The sequence below is a fragment of the Urocampus carinirostris genome, chromosome 12 (genome assembly GCF_059441175.1).
Source record: "Urocampus carinirostris isolate Australia breed hairy pipefish chromosome 12, RoL_Ucar_1.0, whole genome shotgun sequence".
NCBI lineage: Eukaryota > Metazoa > Chordata > Actinopteri > Syngnathiformes > Syngnathidae > Urocampus > Urocampus carinirostris.
In genome coordinates, this window is record NC_142360.1 from 7,467,276 (window position 1) to 7,494,660 (window position 27,385).

Here is a 27,385-nt window from a genome sequence, read left to right on the forward strand (position 1 = left end):
TCATCAAGTCCAGAGTAAATGCAACTGTGTACCAAGAGATTTTAGAGCACTACATGCTTCCATCTGCTGAAAAGCTCTATGGAGATGAGGATTTCATTTTCCAGCATGATCTGGCACCTGCCCACAGTGCCAAAACCACCAGTAACTGGTGCACTGACCATGGCATCACTGTCCTTGATTGGCCTGCTAATTCCCCTGACCTGAACCCCATCGAGAATTTGTGGGGTATAGTTAAGAAGAAGATGAAAGACACCAGACCTACAAATGCAAATGAGCTGAAGGCCGCTATCGAAGCATCCTGGGCATCAATAACACCTCAGCAATGCCACAGGCTGATTGCCTCCATACCACACCGGATTGATGCAGTAATCCGTGCAAAAGGATTCCCAACCAAGTACTGAGTGCATCAATGGACATTTTCAAATGTTTGATTTAGTTTTGCTGTTATAAAATTATTTTTTTACTTGGTCTGAGGAAGTATTCTAATATTTTGAGATAGGATTTTTGAGTTTTTTTCAGCTGTAAGCCAAAATCAGCAATATTCAAATAATAAAAGGCGTGAAATAGTTCAGTTGATGTGTAATGAATCCAGAATGTATGACATTTTTGTTTTTTTTAATTGCATTACAGAAAATAAAGAACTTTATCACAATATTCTAATTTTCTGAGACAGTCCTGTAGGTGTAGCATTCAACTGTCTTTTTAAATTTGACCCGTAGGGGGCGATGTCGTTTCACAGGAAAATGCTGTAAAAACTAATTCCAGCTGCAGCTAATCAGGAGGAAAGAAAAAAATTAAATGGCAAACCAGAGCCACCATAGAGCCATGTCTGCGTCATTTTTGAGAAGACTTGTTGAGAAATATTGCAACAATTTCAAGCACTTCACCCAAAATTCCAACACTTTTCATTCTTTAAAAACACAACATCAACATTGAAGCATTTTCAAGGAATACACCTGTGCAGGAACAATGCATGATCTTTTTCAAGGACTTTTCAGCGCCTGATGTTTCAGGTGAAGACGATTTCGGCACAAAATGTCATCCCTCTCTAACAGGACAATGACGATGGGATTTCATCATCTTGTTTGAAAGGAATAAGCCCTGTTGAGTTAACTGGCTATTTATATTTGTCCAGATCTTGCAAATCTCACCACTCTGCTTCACTACGCTTACTCGTCATATGGGGCCGCCTACACACACTTCTTTTCCGGATACAGGAAGGAATACTATGAAGTTGGGCTTTCTCGGTGTGTGGACAAAGCTCTAATCTAATGGTGATTTTTTAGACTGAAATAATTCCCAGAGGCTTGATACTTACCGAAGAGCAGAGCCAAACACTATATAATAGTTTTTGAAAATAAAACAAAAAAATACTGTTTTTACGTTTTGGCACTCAGGGACAATGCTTCTGAAAACCTATTTATACGTTCTGGCGTTGAATGAGTTAAAAGAAAAAAATAAATAAAAACAAATCAAAACAAGGGAGGGGACAACATAAATATCAAAATGGCATGTAAGTGGTTCACACACAAAAAAATATTGAATAATAAATATGCACGGAGGGTATTTGAGAGTTGGAGCAGTGGGAGTGAAAAAAAAAAAATCACGGGTGGGAGGAGAGAACGTGATGCTGTTGCCAGGGAACACCAACGACATCCAGAACCGACAACGACAGCAGGATTTTTCTAGGGATCAGCGCTTCTTTTTCTCAAATGGCTGAAGGATTTTTAATGTATATAATTAAGGAATACATCTAGATATATTCAATAAAAGCAAGGTTTAGAGAAAGGGAGTGCCCCGCCGATGTAGTCTTTTCCCAACAAAGGTGGAGAGAGGCAAAGGAACGAAGACGGGGAGGGTGTCTGGGGCGAAATCTAGCACAGAGGTGCCCCCTGTCCTCGAGCACCTGCTGAGATTGAGGACACTTTGCGTGCATGTGAAGTAGGGAAGGAGAGACGTATGCATATTTTGCCAGATGATGGAATTGAATTTCTGCTCCTGAGAGTGAAGACAAGGAACGCTATTTACATACGCGGACTGGACGGAAAGACGAAGAATTTGAAGAAGTTCTAATTCATCTTCGTGTGAGTGTGGTCATTGACATTCTTCTGGGTCACCCTAGAAATAGAATGGGGTCATTTTCTTGTTGGGTTCACAGGATAACCTCGTAAAATGAAAATATTGTGATCCAGTTCTTTATTTTCTGTAACGCAATTAGAAAAACGAAAACACTGTGGTTTCATTACCATTCAATGTAAATATTGAAAGTTTTCTTTTTTATGATATTGCTGAAAATATCTCATTTCAAAACATTAGAATTAAAAGGTATATCAGTAGATTGTTAACCATAATCATCAATGTTAGAATAATGCAAGGCTTGCAATAGTTCAGTATATTTACAATGAATCTAGAATGTACATTTTTCTTATTAACACGAGAAAGTCCTGTATTTTATACTTCCTTGTTGTCACCTGACACTCTAAAAATTCGTAATAAATTGTAATACATGTATTTATTCCTTGATAGAAATTACAAATGATTGGAAAGCCCAAATTACTCACAACTTACACGGAAAATTGGAAAATTACTCTTTATAATATAGAATTAATTCAGAAAACGTAATCAGGATTTATAAGGTTTTTGGGTCGAAATAGAAATGGAAAAAATACAATGATATAAGTTGTTTTTCATTCTGTCATTTTGAACGAGATAAATATAGGACTGTTTGATAAAATGAGAATATCGTTCAATATTTTATGTAATGCAAAAGAAAATGTCATACATTCTGATTTAATTACAAATCCACTGTAAAATTGCGATCCTTTTTTTTTTTATACTAATGTTGTTGGTTATAGCCTAAACTCAATATCCCATTTGAAAATATAAGAATCTCATGAAAAGGTATAATAGTGGGCTGTAAGCCATCATTTATAGTAATAAGAATAATAAGAATCATTATTCTTACTATTATCGTGCATCCCTATTGACGATGTAAACTTGTAAACAAAAGAAAAATGACCCCAAAAATGGAGGCACTTTTATTCATATAAGAACAACAAAATGTAAAAGTACCTGTGAAAAAATCTTCTTAAGTACAAAATATGATCTCATTATTTTTGTATCTTGATATGGTTATAATATTGTTCCTAAAATTAAATAAAAACCAATAAATTGCCAATCAAATTAAAGACTTAATTAGAAACACACTTAAAAAATATTGAATGTGTATTGAAAAAATAATGTTCATATTATACAACTTTATTTCTATTTTGCATAATATAAGCACTGTTTTCTGGCGTATTTACAAGTCTCCAGACACTCCCCTGTAAATATTAAGTCTTATTCATATAGCCCTTGATCACAACAAGTCTTAAAGGTGTCACGACCAGAACGGAATTAGGACCCAGATGCGTAACGTTAACCACAAGTTTATTGAGATAAAGAGGAAAGGCAGCGCCCGCGATCTAGTGATGGGAAGCAAGCCGCCCACAGAATCGGAACGTGTTCCGAATTCGGAAGTGGATCTTCTGGAGCGGGAGATCCTAGTGTCGTAGACAGAAAAACAGGTAGATAGGCGGGACAGGAGAGCAAAACGTGGTCGGGATCAAAAAACGAGTCGTAAGCCGGGACGGGAGATCAAAACGTGGTCAGGGTCAAAAAACGGGTCGTAGCCGGAGACAAACGGAGAAATCAGGAACAGACGGGTGGAAAACCAACGGGAGTAAGAGTCAAAATGCTTTCCTTGTAGAAACAGAGGTTCGCTGACGGACTGACAACAGGCGAGTGAAAGGACTGAGCTTAAGTAGGACGGGGAACCAATCAGGAAGCCAGCAGCGGCTGGCGCCATACGAGCGGGCACGGGTGAAATTAATCAGTCATCATAACAAAAGGGCTGTAACAGAGCACAACAAATTCTTTATTAATTACTTCTTGCTTTCCTCTTTTCTTGCTTTTTTTTTTTTTACATTTTTTGTTTTTCTTATTTATTTCCTATTCTCTCCATTTTTCTTTTTTTTTTGCAAAAGGCCTATTACCTATCAATCCTATTATTAGTTTTTATATTATTTTCTATAGTAGTCTTTTATCCTTGTGTGCCACATATAAACCTGTTGTAACCAATTTACAGTCCATTGTAAACAATGACAATAAAGATAAGTATTTTAAATTACATTCTGTTATTTTATAGAACTAAAAGATGATAAAAATTAAAAATAAATATCGCTAATTGCAAAAATTAACATGTAAGCACACATTTTTGTTTATGTTGCAAAAATGTTTAAAAAGAAAACAAGAAAAATTGAGATATATTTTATTCAATATCTTTGACTACGCTAAAAATAGAACATTGGCTTGTAAAGCAGCGAGGAAGAAATATGTCTACTTATCCTGCCCAACAGAGGCTTCTTGATTACAAGTGGAAAAGTTTCATATCTGGCTCAACTTAGAAACCTTCATCACATGCTTGTCACATGTGCACCAGTGGGCAGGAACATAGAACACAACTGCTTTGAACGTCAAAATGTCACCATAACGTGTCTATGGATCGTATATAATCACTCCACGAAAGCGAAATTCCTTTTCTATTGCAATCCCAACATGAGAGCTATAGCTGACAATTTCATCTCAGATTTGTGTTCGAAATTGTTCTCACTACTATGTGTGTGCTCTCATTTTTAGGATCCTGAAGGATGGGCACCACAGAAGCAACTCTAAGAATGGAGAACATGGAAGTAAAAGACGAGTGGCAGGATGAAGACTTCCCCAGGTGAGTTGGTGTTATTTTGTGCTGGTTAGAATATGTCAGTTTTTTTTGGCCTTATACGTGGATCCCATTATTATAGACGCGAAAAAATATTTTATAAAGGAATCATTTTACAGTAAAGGAATTGGTATCGGTGTATGTACAGAACAAAACAACAAAGTTTACTAAGATCATAGGTATTAAAAGACATCAAGGCTATTCTGATACGGGCTCCACTATACACCCCCCAATATTATATTTAAAAAAATAAGAATATCCAAACTCACGTGTGGATGAAACAACTAAATAATGTTGCTGCACTATCCAGCTTTAACAGAACAAAACATGAAAGGGATGACAAAAGAAGAATGCCCACACAAACATCCCTGAGTTCTGTGTTTCAGGGTCCCGATGTTTTCTATTGCAATCTTTTACTGGCCTTTTCATTAGCTCCCTCTGCTAGCCGCTAATGTTTGCCACTTACACCAGTTCTGACCAACTTAAGCTATTTGCTCTTTTCAGCTGCTGCAGGTGTATCCAGCTCGCTCGGTCTTTTGTTGTTGCTGGCGGGGATTTACACCAGCTTTCATGTCCTGTCACTGTCTGAAATTCACACAAGAAAATTTGGAAGTAAACTTCAAAATTTTGCCAAGTGGTATCCTTTTGGCTTCCATAGTGTGTCTTCTTCAGCTCAATTTTAAGCTACAACAACAACCTCTAGTGGTGAATTATTACACACTGTCATTTTAAATTGACCTGTTGTTTTGTGAGGAAAACTAGATAAATAAAAAGCACTGGTAGCATCACTTCTCAGTATTTGTATCAGTGCCTACTCTATAACAATCATTACAAAACAACGCAAGTTACTATGAAGCAGCATAAGCAATACAAAATATTCAAAGTTAACTGTGATAATCTTCACGTGTATTACTTGTGTAATCACAGCACATTTCAGCATAGCACGGATATTCAAAAAAAGAGTCCACAAAGACTGTCAGTCATCAGTGTACCTCACCTCCTGTTACTACTGTACCGGAGCATTGTTCAACCCATCCCTCCTCCACATGTCTTTTGACTGTGCTGTCTGTGACGAACCGGAACAAAGTCACACGTTTCACATACACTGCAGCTAAAATCAGGGCGTGGATACAAAAAGAACATTAAGATTTAGGAGAGCCTGTCTTCGGAAAAGCCTGATTCCCTTAGCTATTACCTTTCCAAACAGGCCCCGCTGAGCCATCTAATCAGTCTGCCCTCATTGTCCCTCTGTCATGTATGCTTGTTATTGTGCTGTTTTTTGTGTGTGTGTATTGTAATGTCTGTTGTTTCCCTCCGGTACAGTCAGGGGAAGTAAAGGGGACCAACAAATTAAAACTAATCAAATCTAATCTAATCTTTATAGCTATGAATCATATAGCTCGGCAGACTATCGATGACACGGACTCACCCCCCTCCGTCCCGAAGCGGCGAACGGTTGCAACAGACTCTCTGTGAATGGCCTGACGAAGGTCATGTGACTCAGCGGTAGACCAAAAACACAACATCGCAATGGTGTCAGGTTTTAGTGGTGGAGAGAAACAGGAGGAGGAGGAAAATATGCAGCTTTCAGAGAGGCCTCTGAGAGATGCTCAATAAAATGAAGACAATGGATGAATAAGACTAATAAACATAGACCAAAAATACTGATCTAACCTCACTTTTGTAAGGTAGGCATCCCTTTTTATGGTTCAGCTTTTGAGGAAAAACCTTTTGGGTGTTGTGGTGCAAATTTACATTGCACTGTCCATTGTATTTATCAGCAGGGTGTTATTTGAGGGAGGGGTGTTGTTTATCAATAGCTCAGAGGAGGGGCTCACCATTCTCCTGCAGGGTGGATGATGCAGCATGCGGAGGAATGCAGCACGTGGGGACGTCTGCAGTGGAGCTCCCGTGCATCACATGCACATAGTGTTAGGTAGAAATGGACCAAATAAAAAACCTTCTGCTTTCTTTCTCTCACCTACATTTTTATCCTCCATGTTACAGCTTTCAAATCTTCCCCTGTCCCGCAAGAGAAGTTTATTACCATCCCATTTTCGGCGTTAGGATGGATTAACGGCTTGAGTATTGTTTTGAAATCTTCCATTGGACATCTTAATTATTGCAATAATCTCCCATACTTTCTTGTCAGGGTTTTGCAGTACAGTAAACCCATGGGATATGACATTAATCCAAAATATATATATATGGCGGGAGAAAGAACACTTTTGTAATTAGCTAATGCATTCTGGGTAATCCCTGAACCCCTGATGAGAATGTTAGAATAACAAATTAGTATAGTAAGTACTACTTAAATGTAATATACTTGCATATCCATCCATCCATTTCCCTCACAGCTCATCACCAGTGGGGTGGCGGGCGTGCCAGAGCCCATCCCAGGCATCTATAGACAGTGGCAAATTGTTGCCAGTCATTCATAGGGCACACAGAGACAAACAACCATTCATATACTTACTCATACCTAGGTACAATCTGGAGTCACCAATCAACCTGTCATGCATGTCTTCAAATGGGGGAGGAAAGCGGAATGCCTGGAGAAAATCCATGTAGGCGCAGGGAGAATATGCAAACCCCACATAGGAACGCTGGTAGCTGGTTTTGAACCAAGGACCTCTGAACTGTGGGGCTGACGCGCTAATCCCTTAGCCGCCATGGCATGCATATGATTAAGTAAAATCATAAATACATATACATGTAAAAGAAAAGTGTGATGTGACTTGAGCTGGTACAGTCGAGTTAGTGGGTGGATGCAGAGTGGGAAAACACGGTGCATTAAAATGAAAACTGATCGTTGATTGGTTATGGTTATATTCCTTTGCGAGGGTAGTGATACGTGTGCCTCATTCATATTTCTTTATCATCTATGGTTTCTATGGTTATCTTATTGTTTCGCATCAGAGCAAGTTTTGGAACCCATGATTGAACAAATTAGAGTTTGTTACAGGAGATTCTGAACTGAATGAAGAGAGAGAAAGGCATTGTGGGTTGGAGTTCAGCCAGTTGCATATCGGTCTCTTCATGATGCCGTGACGCAAACCAATAGCAGACCAGTATCTTATATGACGTCAACGAATTGCAGACGGAAATCTTAGAAGTGCAACACGTGATTCGCATAGTCCACACAAAGTTCGATTTGTATACACTTTCAGACAAGCGAACTAATTTGTTGTCGATGTCGTATGGTAGGGAGAATGCTTCAACGAGGGGCCGCAAAAACATCGTATTTTATGTTTTAACGTTAAAATATCGTAGGGTAGGGATGGCACAACCCGGGGGTCAACTGTATTTTTTACTGAGCAATGCAAATAGACAGTTGAATGAGTTGCCGTGACTCAGATATTGTTGATGTAAAAAAAAAATGGAAAACTTGGAAATGGCCGCCAGCTAAGAAAACAATAGGATTTTTCTGCACAACTCACACTAATACACGGAATGTTGTTTTTAGTTTATGTGATGAGTTGTATGCTCATCAAACATAAGATTTCTCCACTGTCCCCCAGACTTTTACCTGAGTACGAAGACATGGACTCTTCTTGTGGCCTCACAGACAACAGAACCTGTAAGACAACATTTTGGGCTACCGGTTTTATATGTATTTCTAGCACAACTTATCATGTTATTACTAAGTTATTAACAGGTTGTAATTATTACAAGTAAGGTTAAAATAAGCTCAGGCAAAGACTGAAACATTGTGCCAATTAGATATCAAATTTCCTAGATAGGATTTTTCCTTTTCACCTTTTAGCCCCGCCCAATGCCCTGAGCTCACCTGGTGGAGGTGCCGGTGTGTCGTCCTCGCACCGTAAACTGCGTACGCTGGTTGCCCCAGAGATGAACCTCTCCCTGGATAAAAGCGAAGGGTCCCTGCTGTCAGATGACTTTCTGGACACACCCGATGACCTGGACATCAACATAGATGATATTGACACGCCAGACGATACCGACTCGCTGGAATTTATTGCCAATAGCAATGACCTGGAGTGGGAAGGTAGGATGCTAGTTACTCATATAATACACCCCCGAGCTTCGGTGTCCCCTCCATATAAAGTTTTTACTTTGCTGTGTGGAATAATGTGTATTTTCGGCCTCCGTTTATGACATTTTTCCCACTATACGACATCAACATCAATACTGTAAACCAGGGGTCGGAAACCTATGGCTCGCGGGCCATATAGGACTCTTTTCATGAGCGCATGAGGCTAGGAGATGCTGCTTTGTTACATAGAAGCCAGGAAGACACTCGAGAGAAATATTTTGGTCCAGTATATGTAGGGCACAGTCTCAACTACAATTTACAGTTGAGGTGTCAACCAAACAGACCCTGTTTTGACTGTACGTTGCTAAGGAATCCTTTGTGTTGAAGCTCATTGAACAATTTTGCTCTACTGTCAAAACACTTTATGATAAAAACCCACAGAACAAACTGTAAACATCCCCAAACTCCAGCAAAGCACCCAGTGCAAGTTGATTGGGTGAGTAATAGGAATAGGTTTAGCTATACGCGCAGCAAGCGCCCTAGTTTTCCTCCCTTGCCTTGCGCCGTCTGCACCGCTGATAAATAAGTTGGAATTTCGTGATATTTTGATAAAATAACTTTGCTGGTCACCATGTTTTAAAAATATTATACAGGACAAAAATGATGGTCAAAATGAGCGTATATTTATATTGATATGGGAAGCGGGCATTACTTGTGTTTTTTTAGTGGATAATTTCAAATCTCCAGACGTCACATGGTGAAATAAAACGTGCTTTTGTCAGGAGAGCAGGTTTATGGGTTTTTTTCAAATTTTGTCTTAAAATATATGGTGTGGCTCTCTCCAAAAAAAACAAAAATCAAAATAATTTTGCTATTCTAGCTCTTTGGGTCAAAAAGGTTCCCGACCCCTGCAGTACACACATACATCAATATAATACTGAATTTTTGTGCCAGAAAAGACAGTAGAAACAAACGCGTAACGCCTCACTCCTAGCTTGATTGAAGAATCGGGGAAATCAGGCGCGGGGAAACAAACAACAGCGACTCGGTGATCGCTGGGCAGGAGAAGCAGGAAGCCCACGAGATCGAAACTTTGTTCGGAGGGCTGAAATGAGTCGAGCAGCCGGGACGGGAGATCGGCGCGTGGTCGGTGGACAGAAACAAGTCGGGCAGCCGGAACGGGAGATCGGAGCGTGGTTGTAGGAAGGAATCAAGTCAGGTAGCCGGTACGAGAGATCGGAGCGTGGTTGTAGGAAGGAATCAAGTCAGGTAGCCAGAGACAATCGGGAAGCCAGAGGCAGATGGGTGGGATACAGGATAGGACGGGACAGACCGGAGCCAAAGTCAAAAAGTGCTTGCCTTGTGTGTGCGGAGGTTCGCTGACAGACTGACCAGGAGTTTAAATAGGAGGGGAACCAATCAGGAAACGAGCAGCAGCTGGTGCTAAAGGAGCGGGCACAGGTGAGGGTAATGGGCAAATCATGACATTTTGTACAGTATTTATTCCAGTGGTGGGATGTGAAAACTGGCAGGGCCTTCTCTGTTGGCCTAAAAAGATCTAATCATGTGATGCTAATTATATTGTGTATTTTATCATTCAAAATTGTCTGTCAGCTTCTTTTCATTGCTTCCAGATGTGTGCTTTCATATTTAAGCATTTAACCTATCATTTCAGCCATTAGTTGTTGGTAAGCTCAGGCCTCCTCCAAAAAATCCTGAAGGCCGTGTCCAGTAATATCAGTCTTCGAGAAAGCTTTTGGTTTAGCCAATCAGATCTTGAGTTGGCATCTGAAAGCCCTCGGGAGAAACATCACCGGTTTCACAAACTATGACTAGCTAGGGGCTGTAATACACCAAATAGATTGTACCAAAAGACGTTAAACTTAAAGAAAACAGCTGCACAAGGAAACACAGTATATTGTGCTGATTTAATACCAAAAGGTGGGACATCTCCAAAGTGAGCAAGGCTTTCGCAACCGGTAAAAATTTTTGTCCGCCACCATTAGCTTAGAGATAAGATCAGATCCAGATCCAAATTTCGTGCGGGGTCTGCACGTTGGGGTCAGGCTGTGCATCTCTCTTGCTGCTTTTTAAAATGTATTTTTATCCCCCTGTTATTATTTATTGTCTTTGTTTTTGCATTCTTATTTAACTTAGATTTCGTTATGACAGACAGGCTTTACGTGTTGCGCGTCTGGACGAAGCGGGTCCCTTCTCATCTCCCCTTTTGCGGAGACCCTGAACAGACTGTGCTCGGCGGCCATCAGACCTAAAGAACCGGGTGCAGGGCGGGTGAGCCAAAATCACCTTTCCTCCACCCGAGTCCTCAAAAATAAAATAGGAAATTTCACTTCCAAGAGCTGGCTCATAGAGACAGTTCGTTTGGCGCTGAAGGCCCAAGTGTAAAATCCATGGCCCGCCACTGATTCATTTGCTATTGGTCCTATGGCTTGCAGTGATGCTAAAAGTAGAAGCAAAAAACATGATAACCATGGAACCAAGGCTTGAGAGGATCAAAAAATACAAAAAAATGCATCCTTACCTTCGCTAAGTTGCATGAACGTAATTAATCGCCGATTTAGACTATTCACAAAAAGGAGACGACTTTTCAAGTTTGGTATCATACCAGATGACACTCCGGTGGCATCGGCCAAAGCGGGACCCAATGGGAATTTGGATGAGGACGGGAACGGCAACAACGGACGCCTGTGGAGGACAGTGATCATCGGAGAACAAGAGCACAGGATTGACATGCAGCTGATTCGACCGTACCAAAAAGTAATCTCGCATGGAGGTTAGAAGAATTAAAGTTGAATTGACTTTCTTATCTGTGATCACAAGAAGATTTGCTGTAACACTCCATTATAAACAGTACTTTTTGTAGTTTTTAGTCATCTTTATGACTATTTAATGCTTTCCAGTATTTTAGAGCTTTCCGTAAATGATTTTCCAAGCTCTTTCTAAATTTTAGTACCTTTTATTACTTTTTGTTGTTTCTATAGTACTTTTCGGTACTTGTCAATGCTGTCTTAGTATTTCTGGTGCTTTTTGGTTTTTGTATGTGATTTGTATGCTTTTCACATTTTTTTTCTACTTTGTAGTACTTTTGAGACCTTTTTAGTACTGTTTAGTACTTTTAGACCTTCGTAGTACTCTTAGGTACTTTTCAGCACTTTTTCCTGTAACATTTTCTTGCACTCTTAGTCCAGTGATTTGCTTGTTTTTTTGTAGAATTAGTACCTTTTAGTAATTTTAGACTTTTTTAGTTCTTTTTGGTAGTTTTCAGTAATTCTTTGTATTTTTTAGTGTAGATTTCAGTACGTTTTTGGCGTAGTACTATTTAGTATTATCTTAGTACTTTTTGGCAGTTTTCAGCAATTTTATTTTTGTAATTTTTGGTGCTCTATGTAGGTGATTTGTAGGATTTTTTTCAAGATTTGAGTATATTTTAGACCTTTTTAGTACTTTTTAGCCTTTTTAGTTACTCTTCAATACTTAATAGTACATTTTTAGTCCTTTAAATAATGTGAAAGTATATTATATTACATTACATTGTATACAGTACATACTTTTTTTGTTTTGTTCAAGTAGTACACAAAAGAGAAGGTCAAAGAGGAGAAAGCAGCCTATGATTTTCTGGACTGTTTTGATGACTTTCATTAAGGTTCTCTTGTCTCCTGCCATGCACCCAGAATACAAAACCAATACGTCATCGGATTTTTCACTGCCATAATTAACTTGTTTTTCATTTCAAACCCTCTCCTCAGGTTATTTTGGTGAAGGTCTGAACGCCATTATTGTATTTTGTGCTTGCTACCTGCCTGACAGTAGCATTCCAGAATACCACTATGTCATGGAAAACCTCTTCCTGTGAGTCAAAACTAAGGTGTACAATAAAATCCTGATAGTTGATATTGAAGAAGTAACATCTACTTCTTTAGCTACGTGGTGAGCAGTCTGGAGATGCTGGTAGCTGAAGACTACCTGATAATCTACATGAATGGAGCCACGCCTAGGAGTAAGATGCCTGGAATTAGCTGGCTCAAGAAATGCTACCAGATGATTGACAGAAGGTAATATGTATACCAATTTAAAACTAACAGTACTTAAAGCGCCAGTGTGTATTTAGTGGTGGAAAAGTGCTACATTATTAGAAATAAAACATTGTTGATTCAACTTAGTACCAACAACACATGTACTATCTCGTAAACATCATCTCATCTCATTAGCCGTACCGCTTATCCTCATTAGGGGCGCGGGGGGGCTGGAGCCCATCCCAGCCATCTCCGGGCAGTGGGCAGGGGACACCCTGAACTGGTGGCCAGCCAGTTGCAGGGAACAAAGAGACAGACAACTCACTCGCTTATTCACACCTAGGGACAATTTGGACCGGCCAATTCACCTGAAATGCATGTTTTTGGAATGTGGGAGGAAACCGGAGTGCCCGGAAGAAAACCCACGCAAGCACGGGGAGAACATACAAACTCCGCACAGGAAGTCTGGAGGTGGATTTGAACCCACGCAGGAGGTTCCCATGACATGAACTGTGCCGCACAAGCGCTAACCACTGCGCCGCCGTGCTGCTCTCGTAAACATGATTTTATGTTTTAATGATATTACACAACTTGAGAAGCCCCTTGAAAATGCTGACATGTTTGGCCTCCATCTTATGACTACGGAAGCCCGAAGGACCATTTTACAAAGCTAGCTTGTCCCAAGGGTGCTTTTAGCTACACAGCTGAGGTCTGTTATGGCATGTTATGGTCGCAGAGTCAGGTCATTCAGGCATATGGCTAATTTTTACCACTGTTTCCTTCTCCAGCCATTCATGTGAGCAACTTGGCTGCACGCAAACGCTTGCCATTATCCGGTATTGTTATTGTTAGCAGCTCATGTGATGTAGTCACTTGCCTTCCACTGCTGAAGGTTGCGGAGTTCTGCGATTCAGGCATTTTTCGCTTTTTTCCGCACCCTTTTCTTCTTTAGCCACTCATGCAGGCCACTTGGCTGCAAGCCATGGCTGGCTGCTAACCGCTATTGTTATAGTGCTTCGTCCTTCAATGTCACTCGCCTTCCACAGCTGAGTTTCGTTATTTTGGGTCCCCACGCTTGACCAATTCAATTTTTTACTTGACTTTCCAGTAGCTTCTCCTGCTAGCCGCGAAAGTTACACCAACTCTGACCAACTCGAGCTATCGGCTCTTTTTGGCAGCTCCGGATGTATCCAGCTCACACGTTTTTTTGTTGTTGTTGTTGCTCATGGAGATGAACTCTAGTCATTTTGCTGGCAGAAATTAATTCTTACTCATTTGATAAAATATAGAAGTAGGTTTTGGGATTTTGTGGTATACTTTGGGCTTCTGTACTTTGTCTTTGAATGCCCTCGCTTTAGCTTCATTCTGAGCTCTGAAGACCTCTAGTGATGAACTATCACACACTGTCACTTTAAATATTTGTTTTATCTTTTTTATGCCAGGCTGAGGAAGAACTTGAAGTCTCTGGTCATTGCTCATCCTACTTGGTTCATACGAACTGTACTGGCGATATCCAGACCCTTTATTAGGTATATACCTGGTGTCGGCACTTAACCCGAGAAAAAAAACAATATTATTACTTTATTGATTGTGTGATTTTCTTGCTGCCATTTTCAGTGTGAAGTTCATGAATAAGATCCAGTACATCCACAGCCTAGAGGAATTGGCCCTAATGGTCCCGATGGAGAATGTACATGTACCGGAATGTGTGATACAGTAGGTTCTCTTCATAACTGTGTGGAGATAAAATAGGCATCATTCTATTATTTTTCAATTGTTTTTACATGCACAGGTAATTATTTTGTAATTGTTGAAAATGTAAGCACACAACATTTGTATTGTATTGTATTGTATTTATTTATTCAGCCAGTATAAACCATATACATGATATATACAAGATATCATTTGAGACGCGAAAACTCAATAATGATAAAATAATAGATTCAAAGGAATAAAAAGAATAGAGTAAAGAAGATATTGTATTGTATAATACAAGGTAATCATATAGAATAGTTTAAAAAGAAAGAATATGTAAATAACAAGACTAGAGTAGAATAGGTCGGAGGAACGCCATTGGCATAATAATACTATACATACGGATATACGGATAGCGGAAGGGTAAAAACTCTCTTTAAGACGTAAAATCTTGCTCGCAATGGAGCGAAGACGGCAACCTGACGGCAGGTAATCAAAGTACCTGAAAGCAGGGTGACTGGGATCGTCTATAATTTTTAATGTCCGTTTTCTAGTTCGATCGATGTAGATACTTTGCAGGGACGGGAGGCCATGACCTATTATTTTCTCTGCCGTCCTCACTACTGATTCCATCTTTGACAATTCTTTCTGATTGACGCGACCAAACCAAACTGTGATCGACCTAGTTAAAACGGATTCAATGATAGCACGATAAAAATTGACCAAAATGGATTGACGGACGGATTTGAGTTGACAAAGGAAGTAGAGCCTTTGTCTGGCTGACTTTAGAATATCAGTAGCATTGACAGTCCATATGAGGTCAGCTGACAAGTAAGTACCCAGAAACTTGAATGAATGGACCAGTTCCACCTCACTACCATTAATTGATAGTGGCACATGCGCGGCAGGCTTAGTACGGAAATCTATTATCATCTCCTTAGTTTTACCTACATTCAATAACAGATTACTCTCATGACACCCGGTGGAAAGTGAATCAATTTATGCTTGATATTCAGTTTCGTCTCCATTTGAAATAAAGCCAGTAACCGTGGTGTCGTCTACATATTTAGCGAATAGTGAATGGTCAAAATTGGGTTGACAATCATGTGTGAATAGGGAAAACAAAGTTGGAGACAATGGACAGCCCTGAGGCGTACCAGTGTTGAGGACAATAGAACATGAATCTTTCTCACTAATGCGAACGGACTGTTCTCTATTGAGAAGGAAATCTAAAATTCAATTTGATAGTAAAACGGGAAAATTGAGGTCATGAAGAAGTTTAAAATGGAGTTTAGAAGGAATGATGGTGTTGAAAGCCGAACTAAAATCTATGAATAAAACCCTAACGTATAAATTCCTATGCTCAAGATGACTTAGAATCTCATGAATACCAATTGAAATGGCATCATCTACACTTCATTAGCACGATACACGAATTGGTACAGATCTAGATTTGATGGTAGCAAGGACTTCATGAATTTCAATACGATCTTCTCGAAAGTTTTTATCCACATCAGCTGGTGACCAGGTCAGATGGGTACGTTTGGTAGGTGGAACTTGCTTGAGCTGTTGTTTGTAGGCGGGTATGAGTAGTACCGTGGAGTGATCGGAATTTCCCAGTCTTGACCAGTTGACAGATTTGTACGCCTGCTTCACTGGACAATAACAAGTGGTCGAGGATCTTGTCAACACGGGTTGGGCATGTGACTTGTTGTTTATAGTTTGGTAGTACGGAACGAAGATCGGCCTGGTTGAAATCACCTAATACTATGGATAGGGTGTTGGGATCCTTGTTTTCGTACTTGGATATAGCGCTTGCTAATCCTTTTAGTGGGACATCGACGTCGGCCCTGCGGTGGATATATACTGCGGTGAGGGTCACTGATGAGAAACCACAAGGAAGATAGAAAGGCCTGCATTTAATGGTCACGTATTCCGAATCAGCAAAACATCCACTGGATATAATCGGAGCATCCGTACACCAGCTGTCGTTCACCAAAAAACACACTCCGCTTCCTCGGGATTTACCTGTGATATCTGTGTCCCGATCCTGACGGAAAATCATAAATCCCAGCGGCTGGACTAAGGAATCAGGATGTGATGGTTTTAGCCAAGTTTCAGAAAAAAAAAAGAACTTTACAATCACGGAAATCTTTCTGGGTATGTATCCTCATAAACAACTCATCAGTTTTGTTATAAAGCCTCTGAACGTTAGCAAGCACTATTCTAGGAATAGGAGTATGTCCATTTCTTCTACTGGCTTTCACCAATAATCCACCTCTTCTTCCCCGTTTACGGGTTCGAACCCGACAACTCTCGTTCCTAATTTCAGCATTAAAATAGTCAATATCCGATAAAAGTGTGGGGTTAAAAGGCGTAATATCCACAGGGCGTAGTAACAGTAGTTCCTCTCTAGAATATTGCTCGATAGAGTAGGTTGTAGACATGAAGAAAAGCGAAAAAATGAAGAAAATTATGAGAGCTCGACATGACGCGTCGCCTTCGATCGGCGCCGGGACAGCGCGACGTGACGTCATCACTATTTGTATTTATTGCAGGTTCGATGAGGAGAGGATTAAAGCCCGGAGAGAAAGGTAAGGGTTTTCTTGTGTTACTTGAAATGTCTCTAAAGTAAAACCTTGGCAGTTTCATTGATTAAAAAATACATCCTGTGCAAAATGTTTCGATAGGAACAAGTGATTTTAAATCAATTTCCCACAAGTTTATCACTCATAGCTCATGCTAAAAAAAACGACTCAAAGCATGCACCTTATTTTTTTAACTGACAATGTGCAATAATTCAGAAGTAGAGGTCCCTGTAGCCTAAAATGGAGCTAAAGTGTGTGTATTTGAGGGAAACATACTATGGAAGCCTGAAGAATACCCATTTCAAAACCTACTTTCATATTTTCTTGCGTGAGGACATGAAAGGTGCTTCTAAACCCAGCCAGAACCAACAAAAGACTGAGAGAACTCGATACACCAATCGCAGCTGTTTAGAATTTCTAAATACTAAAATCATTTTTTTGTGATAACCCTAGTTTGTAACCCTAGCTGGAAACCCTGAGAAAGCTTAAAACGGTAATATGGGGCTGAAGCCCTAGTGTGTACAACTAGATGGAAACGTTACAAATGCATCAAAAGCTTAATACGGGGCCGAGTTCCAGGTTTTAACCCCTAGGAACACTTTGAAACCCTAATGTGGGGCTGAAACTCTAGTTAGTAACCCTAGCTGGAAATCTTGGGAACGCTTTAAGACCCTAATGCGGGGCTGAAACCTAAGTTTGAAACCCTAGAAACACTTTGAAACTCTACTATGGGGCCAAAATCCTTGTTTGTAACCCTCACTAGAAAACCCTAAGAAAGCTTTGAAACCCTAATATGCAACTCAGATCTGATCTGCCCTTATGTCCCGGCCCGAAGCCTTCGTTCCGAGAGCGCCGGTCTCCTGGTGATCCCAAGAGCCAAGAAGTGTTCCGCTGGTTCGAGAGCGTTCTCCATCCGGGCACCGGTGTTGTGGAATGCTCTTCCCCCTGATATCCGATCTGCAACCTCGGTGGAAATGTTTAAATCTAGGCGTAAAACTCACTTCTACTCTATAGCATACGAGTAACCTAATCTTCTTATATGTAATAACTTGTGAAGCCCTTAGAGACTAATTGTGATTAAGGGCTATACAAATAAAAATGACTTGACTTGACTTGACTTAACTAATATGGGGCGGAGTTCTCAGTTTGAACCACTAGAAACACTTTGAAATCCTGATGTGGGGCTGAAACCCTCGTAAGTAACCCCAGCTGGAAACCTTAGCTACGCTTTAAGACCCTAATGTGGGGCCAAAAACCCAAGAACGCTGTAAAATCCGAATATGGGGCGGAAACCCCATCTGGCAACCGTAGGGCCAAAACCTTTATTTGTAACCCTAGCTGGAAACTCTGAGAAAGCTTTGAAACCCTAATATGGGGCTGAAACCCTAGTTAGTAACCTTAGCTAAAACCCTAGGAATGCTCTAAGACCTCAATGTGAGGCCAAAAATGTAGGAACGCTCTTAAACCCTAATATGGGGCTGAAACCCTAGTTTGAAACCCTAGGAATGCTTTAAATCCCTAATTTTGGGCCGCAACCTTTGTTTGTAACCCTATATTTAGACACTAGGAACACTTTAAAACCCGAACATCCTAATCCCTCCCTATTCTAATCAACAGTGATTTATTAAGTGAAGTATTTTTACACCACTGGAGGGGACTCTATATCATACAGACTGTGGCTTTAAAAGCCAAATTCACAATTCAGTTACTAATATTAAAGAATCAGCACCATTTATGAGTCATCTCAATCAAAATGTAATTTCGATTTGACATTTCGGCATATTTTGACCCTGTCAATCAAAAAAAATTGACAAATAATTGAATTAACTTGATAATTCTAATACAAATGATATTGTATGTGTTTAGAATGGAGCAAGAGCATACACAAGAGTTGGAGCAACAGTCGGTCCCACAAGAACGGGTCAACAAAAAGACGGAAAGGTAACTGTTGCGCTGTCGGTAGCCAGGTAACCTTAGTCAGGTAACTTTAATGGATTTTTCTCTCTCTGTAGGCCAAAGTCAACAATTTTGGAGCAAGGATTATGAAAAGGGAGGAACATTTGGAATAAAATGGCGAATTAACAGGTTTCATATTGTAGCTACCCAGTAAAGTTAGCCGCTTCCACCAGCTCCGACCAACTCCAGCTATTGGCTCTTTTCAGCCGCTCCTGATGTATTCATCTTGGTTTTTTGTCATATCTTGTGTGGATTAACACCAGCCTTCCGGTCCCGTCAATAGCTACAATGTATCTCACGTATGAAAAAGTTGGGCTTCAGAAGTATGCAAAGTGCTATCCTTCGGGCTTCCATGGTGTCTTACTCTTATGCATACGCTTTAGCTCAATTTTAAAGTAAAACGGCTAGCAAAGTGTAACACACTGTCACTTTAAATGCAAACGAACAACATCCCTTTTTTGCACTTTCTCAGAATAAGTCAATCTGTGCATTAATGGATCGTGCATCTATTTGCCAAAGGAACTTAATCCTTTTGATTTGGAAACATGACCGACTTGCAGCACGTACTAAAAATAGTATAATACAAATAAATTCAGTATAAAGTATTAGTTTAGTTTGGGTAAGAATGTTCTGCTTATTTTTCATTTTTATAGCATTATATTGTATAGGCCAGAGGTGTCGCAGGCCACATTGAGTTCGAAAAAATTGGTAGAGGAGAAAAGAAAATGTTGATTTTATTATACTAGTATCTGCCATTTTCAACATGCATTCTGCCAGCCCCTGCTCGCTGCAGTAGTCGACTGGGGATAATGAATCGCGGCCTCATGGGTGCTGTTTATTTGAGGAGGAAAGAACGGAAATGAAGCTCATCACGCATGACACAAATTTGTCCTCTCGGACCCCGCTCTCAGCAATAGTTGACTTGGGATAATGGATGGAGGCCAAAACAGTGCAGTTCATTTTAGGCGAGCCACACGTTTCAGCTTCCCAAACACAGGAAGCTGGCTGCCTCCTGTGCCCTCAGCAATAGTCTACCAGGAGATAATGGATTGCGTCCACGATCAGGTATTTCATTTCAGACGGAAAGAATGGAAAAAAAGGCCACAGCACATGACACAAATTTGTTCTCTAGGACCCAAACTCTTAGTAATAGTCAACTGAGGATGGTGGATGGGGGCCAAAAGAGTGCAGTTCATTTCAGGCAAGCCACACGTTTCAGTGGCCCACAAAAATAACTATTCTGCTGGCCCTTGTGCTCTCAACAATAGTCTACTAGGGGATTATGAATGGTGGCCAAAACAGTGCAGTTCGTTTCAAGCGAGCGGCACGTTTCCACAGCCCAGACAAATAAAACAAAATGCTCTTCTGGCCCCTGTATGCCCAGCAATATTCGACTTGGGATAATGGATTCCGTCCACAATTAGGCATTTCATTTTAGATGGAAAGAACGGAAAAAAGGGCCACCACGCATAACACAAATTTATTCTCTCGGACCCCTGCTCTCAGTAATAGCAGACTGGGGATAACGGATGGGGGGGCAAAACAGTGCAGTTCATTTCAGGCGAGCCACACGTTTCAGTGGCCCAAACTGAAACAAACAAAAACGCTCACTTGGCCCCTGTACTCTCAGCAATAGTCGACCGGGGGAAAATGGACTGCGTTCACAATCAGATATTTCATTTTAGGCGCTGGATATAATGGAGAGTGCATTTCATTTCAGGCAAGCCAGAACAACATGTGACCCGCCTGTCATAGTTTGCCCACCTCTGTTAAAGGCTGTATATGTTGCACGTTTTTATTTTTCTAAGTTTTTTATCGCATAGTTCTAAGATGATTGGAGACAAAAATGGATGTCATATTTTTATGTATTACATTTTGCCGATGCAAAAAAATAACGATATACATCTGACTACGGTAATCACGCACTGTATGTATGCATGCCAACCTTCGTTATGTGTCTCGAGCAGAATTTCTGTTTGCAATAATTCTGAGTTTCAGTGTTTCTGGTTTTACTAAAATACAAAATTCGCTGTCTGATTAGTAGAACGTCATCACAAGGTAGGACGTTTTGGCAGAACAGCGGGTTGGTCCCCCCTGCTATACAGGTTTTGATTTTTCTATTTTCTGTTTGTTTTGAAATGTCTCTTTTATTCTGTTGTTTTCTTTTCGTGCAGCAGGTTTTGGTATTGTAGGTACAGTGGAACCTCGGTTTTCGAAATCCTCTCAGTTTGAACAAATCGGTTCTCGACCAAAAATTTCGAGAAATTTTTGCTTCGCTGTTCGGTCAAATAATCGGAATTCGAACGCCGGTACGCTAGGGTGCGATGCTGAGCGGCGTACGGGTGTAGATCGTGTAGATTGTCCCCACCCCTCGTGAAGAACTGTTATCACGTGCGGACATGTTTCGTTTTGCTTTCGCTTTTAATATAGGTGTACCAAGTCTTTTAGCCCCTAATTATGCCTCCGAAGAAGGTCGGTGCAAGCAGCAAAGTTGCTACAGGTGAAAAATGAAGAGTAGTGCAAACAACTATTGCATTTAAAGGCCCGGTCACACAGCCTTTCACGGGCGTATCGAGGCTGAATCACGGCCAGAAATTTCTGCCCGTGAAGCAGACGCGGTGGAAAATGTGCAAAATTGGCTAAACCCGCTGTTTTCCCGTGGTATGCCCGCGAAACAGACGCCGGCGACTGTTCCGCGTCCTTATCACGGGTAACCGCGGCTGCATCGCGTTTGACCGTGCTTACACGCGGTACACACGCTAATGCACGTGATAACACCGCGATACAGGCGCAGAACAAACGTGCTATGACCGTGCTCCACCCGCGTTTACCCGCTAAAATTTCGCGTCCTACCCGCGTGTAACCACGTCTTGGCCGCGGCCGTAGCACGTCCTGGCACGTGCGTACCGCGTCTTTACCTCGTGTGTACCACGTGTGCCGCCTGTGGTTACCCGTGGTCTAAAGTTTTGAGCAGCGCAAAACTTTTTCGCGCGGCCAACCGCGTGTGAATTTCTTACCGCGTGTAAAGCACGGCTGTATCTCGTCTGTATCGCGATCTCAAAGCAGAAATTTCTGGCCGTGATTCAGCCTTGACACGCCCGTGAAAGGCTGTGTGACCGGGCCTTAAGAAAGAAATAATAGCAAAATATGAAGAAGGTGTGCGAGTTTCCGATCTTGCTATACATACAGCATGGCTTCTGCTGAGCACCACAAAGGTAAGAAATCCTATTCATAATTTCTTTTCTTTACCCTTTGTTTATTTTTCATGTTAGCGTAATCTTTCGTACGGAAGATTACAATAACGCGAACGTACGATTAGCCTGGGTTAGCTTTGTTTACGGAAAACATTCAGGGTGTTGTAGCGGAGCCCCATTTCCAATGAAGCGCTAGCAACTTGTTGTGGAGACCCGGGTGCTAAATGACGTGTAAACGACCAGACTTTTTTATTTTTACACCTTCCTTCATGTTAGCGTAATCTTTCGTACGGAAGATTACGCTAACGCGAACGTACGATTAGCCTAGGTTAGCTTGATGTTTACGTTCATGGTAAACATTCAGGGTGTTGGAACGGATTAAAAACGATTTACATTACTTTTAATGGGAAAAACGATTTCAGTGATCAAACAAATCGGTTTTCGAACAGGGTTCTGAAACGGATTATGGTCGAGAACCGAGGTTCCACTGTATGTATAAACCGGCACCATATCTATGGAGGTACATTTGTGCTTTTATTGTTCAATCCAAAACAAAAGTTGTTTCAATCAAAATATACATTTTAAGTCAAAAAAAAAAGTTTAAATACAAAAATAAAAAAGTGATTTGAAGTGTTTTTTTGATTCATTTTTGTCTTTTAAACGAAGTGAAAGTCGGGTTTTTTTCGTTTGAATCATTTTGAAACAAATATCCCGCAGTGGGCGGTTGCTTTCCCATTGATCAGAGATATTTGAATGACAAGTGTCTGCACCAACGACGTCTTTCTGACAAATAAATCATGGTTGCCATCACGTGGTGGTGGAGTTGTTGGTAAGTACATTACCAACAACTCCACCAGGGTACGTTGTCTTTGTAAATTGCGACTCTAAAATTCCACTAAGCGTGTTTGGAGGGCAGCACGGCGGCGCAGTGGTTAGCGCGTGTGCGGCACAGTTCTGAGGTCATGAGATCGAACCTCCTGTGTGGAGTTTGCATGTTCTCCCCGTGCTTGCGTGGGTTTCCTCCGGGCACTCCGGTTTCCTCCCACATTCCAAAAACATGCATGTCAGGTTAATTAGCCGGTCCAAATGGTCCCTAGGTGAGAATGAGCGAGCAAATAGTCTGTCCCTGTGTGCTCTTGCGACTGGCAAGCAACCAGCTCAGGGTGTCCCCTGCCCACTGCCCGAAGATAGCTTGGATGGGCTCCAGAACCCCTGCGACCCTACAGAGGATAAGCGGTGCAAATAATGGATGGATGGTGTTTGGAGGAAGAAGAATGAAGAGGACAAGTACATTACCAACAACTCCACCACCAAGCACGTGGTAGCAACCGTGATTTCCTGTCAGAAAGACGTCGTTGGTTAGGACACTTGTCACTCAAACATGTCTGACCAATGGAAAAGCGGGTTATTTGTGTCAAAATGATTCACTTGAAAAAAGAAAACGACTTCAATACTTTTTTTCACTTCGTTCAAAAAAAATCTTTAAAAAACACCTTTAATGACTTTCTTTTTATTTTTGTATTCTATTTTTGCATTGAAACCTTTTTTCTTTGATTGAAATTGTATATTTTGATTGAAACAACTTTTGTTTGGATTGAGTAATAAAGACACAAATCTACCTCCATACATATCCCCCTAATGGTAGGTGGCTAGAGTCAAGAACATACATTCTTGACTCTTTCTGGGAGATTGATACAGAGGAGGGGATTCCCAGCCCCCCTCGCTCAACCCAACCGATGAGTCACAACACCTCTCGTCAGGGGTCATTAGGTGACCAGACTCCCCCAATTCCAAACCCCGAGCAGGGGGGCGAGGTACCAGCAGTTTTAGTACCAAGGAAGACACTGAAAACGATTTAGCTGTTTATGCTGGATCATTGCATTTATGTTTTAACATTTTCGATCGAAAACACTGAAAATTAAATAAGGCTGCATGAAATTATTACGTTCTTACATTTTCATTAGTATTTATACTCATGGCTTTCGTAATGTACTGTACATAGTTGGACTTTTTTGTTCAGAATGAGTGCAAACATGACACATAGTCATATGTTGCCAATGAACCTACATGAACTTACTAAAAATGATTGTTCTTTTAATCATAAAAGCACAATATAGTGACACAAGACGCTGTCTAATTTTTTTCAATATTGATTGCAAAATACAGTGAAGAAAATAGGTGTTTGAAAACGCTGCTATTCTACTATTTGTCCCACTTAGAAATCATGGAGGGGTCTGAAATTTTCATCGTAAGTGCATGTCCACTGTGGGAGAAATAAACCAAAAAGAAAAATACAGAAATCACAATGCATGATTTTTTTATGGATTATTTTGTCTGATACAGATGCAAATAAATATTTAAACACCTGTGTATCATCTAGAATTCTGACCCTGAAAGACCTGTTATTCTACCCATTAGAAGTCCACCTGAACTCCATGTATCATCCTGAATCATATGCACCTGTTTGAGGTCCTTAGCTGCTTAAGGACACCTGTCCACCCCATACAATCAGTAAGACTTGAACTTGTAACATGGCGAAGACCAAAGAGCTGTCCAAAGACACCAGAGACAAAATTGTACACCTCCACAAGTCTGGGAACGGCTACAGAGCAATTGCCAATTGCTTGGTGAAAAAGGGTCCACTGTTGGAGCAATCATTATAAAATGGAAGAAGCTAAACATGACAGTCAATCTCAATCGGAGTGGTGTCCCATGAAAGATATCACCTTGTGGGGTCTCAATGATTCTAAGAAAGGTAAGAAATCAGCCAGGAACTACACGATAGGAGTTGGTGAATGACCCGAAAAGAGCTGGGACCACCGTTACCAAGGTTACTATAGGTAATACCAGTGCCTGAAACTCATGACAAAAAGTTACCGGACACCAGGGCGGACAACTCTGAAAATTTGCCTGCCCAGCCATAAAGTTGCCTGCCCCATTTTTCACAACTTGAAACACAATAAGACGACTAATCGCAAAAAAACTCGTTGCAAAGTATTATCATGCTTTGGGGGTGTTTTTCTGCACATGGGACAGGATGAGTGCACTGCATTAAAGAGACGTGTATTGTGAGATTTTGGGGAACAACCTCCTTACCTCAGTCAGATGGGTCGTGGCTGGGTCTTCCAAAAAGACAACGACCCGAAGCACACAGCCAGGAAAACAAAGGAGTGGCTCTCCTAGAAGCTTATCAAGGTCCTAGCATGGCTCAGCAAGTCTCCAGACCTGACCCCAATCAAAAATATTTGGAGGGAGCTCAAACTCTGTCATTCTCAGCGACAGCCCAGAAACCTGACTGATCTAGAGAAGATCTGTATGGAAGAGTGGGCCAAGATCCCTCCTGCGGTGTGTGCAAATCTGGTGAAAAACTACAGGAAATGATTGACATCTGTAAAAGCAAACAAAGGCTACTGTACCAAATATTAACATCAATTTTCTCTGGTGTTCAAACACTTATTTGTTGCTATCACACAAATAAATCGTTAAAAAATAATTCATTGGGATTTCTGGATTTTTCATTTTAGTTTATCTCTCTCAAAGTAGAGATTCACCTACGATTAAAATTTCAGACCCCTCCATGTTTTCTAAGTGGGAGAAATAGCAAAATAGCAGAGTGTTCAAATACTTTTCTTCACTGTAAGTCGTATAGGGTGTTCTTCGATTAATGATTTCGGCTGCTTTGTTAAAATAATCAAATAAAGAAGCCTTCCTTTATATATTTTTGATATATTTCTTGCATTACTTGATTCACTTTTGTATTATTATACACCAGAAAATTGTTGAGTATTTGTTTTACTGTATGTTATTTCTCCTCTTAGAAAGTGTTGATTAAAGTGTTGGTTAAAAAGCGCGGAGCCATTTGTATCCTATATAAGGTGCACCTGACAGTAAGGCATATTAAATCAAAACAACAGCTTTAGAGCAAGTATTGCATTAAAAAATAAATCAGAAAATATATTTTAATGAAAACATATTTCATAGACAATAAATTTAGGAAATGTGTTATTCATTCTTAAATGGTTACCGTATTCTTTTCTGTTTCTCTCTCTTTTACCGCTTTTTTCTTTTTCTCACTCTTTCTCTCCCTTTTTCTCTTCATCTCAAAAAGTCTTCTCTTGTTCCCTTTTTTTCTCTTTCTTTCTCTCTCCATCTCTCTCCCTCTCTCACTTTCTCTGCCCTCGTTATCCCTCTTTTATCGGTCTTTCCTCTGTCCTTCTCTTTCTCTCGCTCTTTTTCTCTGTCTCTTTTACTTGGTCCCTCTCTTTTGCGCTCTCTCCATCACTCTCTCTTTCTCTTTTGTTTGATCTCCTTTCTTTCTCACAGTTTCTCTATTTCTTCTCTCATTTTGTGACTCTTATTTATATCATTCTTTCCCTTCTTTACTCTCTCTTTCTCTATCTCACTTTATTGTTGTATTTTCTTTTTCAATTCCCCTTTCTCTTTTTGTCTTACTTTCTCTCCCTCGCTGTCTCTCTTCTTTTCTCGGCATCTCTCTTTGTCTCACCCTTTTTTTCTTGCCTCACTCTTTATATCACTCTCTCTCTCTCTCTCTTACACTCTCTCTCTCTTACACTCTCTCTCTTTCTCGCTTTGGTTGTTTCTCTTTTTCTTCTCCTGTTTCCTGTCTATCTTTTTCTCTCTCTTTCTTTCTCTCTTTCTATTCTTGTTTTTTGTCGTTTTTTTCTCTGCCTCATTTTTCTCTTTCTCTGTTGGTGTCTCTTTTTGTCTCTCTCTCTCCCTCTCTCTTTGATTTTCTCTTTTTTTCTCTCTCTCTCTCTTTGATTATCTATTTTCCTCTTTCTCTCTCTCTCTCCCTCTCTTTCCCTCCCTCTCTGTCTTCCACTCTTTCTATGTGTCTCTCTTTCCCTTTTATCTTTCTCCTTTTTTCCCCTCTTTCTCTCCTCTTTCTTTCTTTCTTTTTCCCTTCTCTCTTTCTCTCTATACTCTTTCATTCTCTCTTTCTTTCTTTAAGTCATTATTTCACACAACAGTTTAGTTAAGAGCTTTTTTTTTTCCTGGCGAGACCCGTGCTTATCTTTTCTTAGATAAGATGATGTCCCGTGGGCCGTGACATCACACGGTGACACATCTCACTTTCTCCCTGGCACAACTACAAGAGAGGCCTCCTCACCTCTGCATCCGTGACAGAATTCACAGAAGAC

General features: G+C 40.5%; 1 protein-coding gene across 4 annotated transcripts; it reads left to right on the forward strand.

The window, feature by feature from the left end:
* Positions 1 to 1,646: 1,646 nt before the first annotated feature.
* atcaya (ATCAY kinesin light chain interacting caytaxin a) lies at positions 1,647 to 25,726 on the forward strand. 4 transcript variants are annotated; one of them, XM_088349539.1, is made up of 12 exons: positions 1,647 to 2,084; positions 4,678 to 4,765; positions 8,281 to 8,339; positions 8,526 to 8,768; positions 11,386 to 11,550; positions 12,524 to 12,626; positions 12,698 to 12,829; positions 14,233 to 14,319; positions 14,408 to 14,506; positions 17,044 to 17,079; positions 18,940 to 19,014; positions 19,086 to 25,726. In XM_088349539.1, the coding sequence occupies exons 2-12, from the start codon at positions 4,689 to 4,691 to the stop codon at positions 19,117 to 19,119; spliced, it is 1,110 nt and encodes a 369-aa protein (XP_088205665.1). In that variant the 5' UTR covers positions 1,647 to 2,084; positions 4,678 to 4,688; the 3' UTR covers positions 19,120 to 25,726. The 4 variants fall into 4 exon arrangements, with proteins under 4 accessions (XP_088205665.1, XP_088205666.1, XP_088205668.1 ...); XM_088349540.1 differs by lacking the exon at positions 19,086 to 25,726 and having other exon boundaries at positions 18,940 to 19,018; XM_088349541.1 differs by lacking the exons at positions 1,647 to 2,084; positions 4,678 to 4,765 and adding an exon at positions 6,302 to 6,447.
* Positions 25,727 to 27,385: the final 1,659 nt, after the last annotated feature.

What these genes read in the sequence shown, in the direction of transcription:
- atcaya (XM_088349539.1), top strand. Translation starts at nt 4,689, where the DNA reads ATGGGCACCACAGAAGCAACTCTAAGAATGGAGAACATGGAAGTAAAA. An exon ending in CCTCACAGACAACAGAACCT is followed by an intron (nt 8,340 to 8,525) that starts GTAAGACAACAT and finishes TTCACCTTTTAG; the next exon opens with CCCCGCCCAATGCCCTGAGC. An exon ending in ATATCCAGACCCTTTATTAG is followed by an intron (nt 14,320 to 14,407) that starts GTATATACCTGG and finishes TGCCATTTTCAG; the next exon opens with TGTGAAGTTCATGAATAAGA.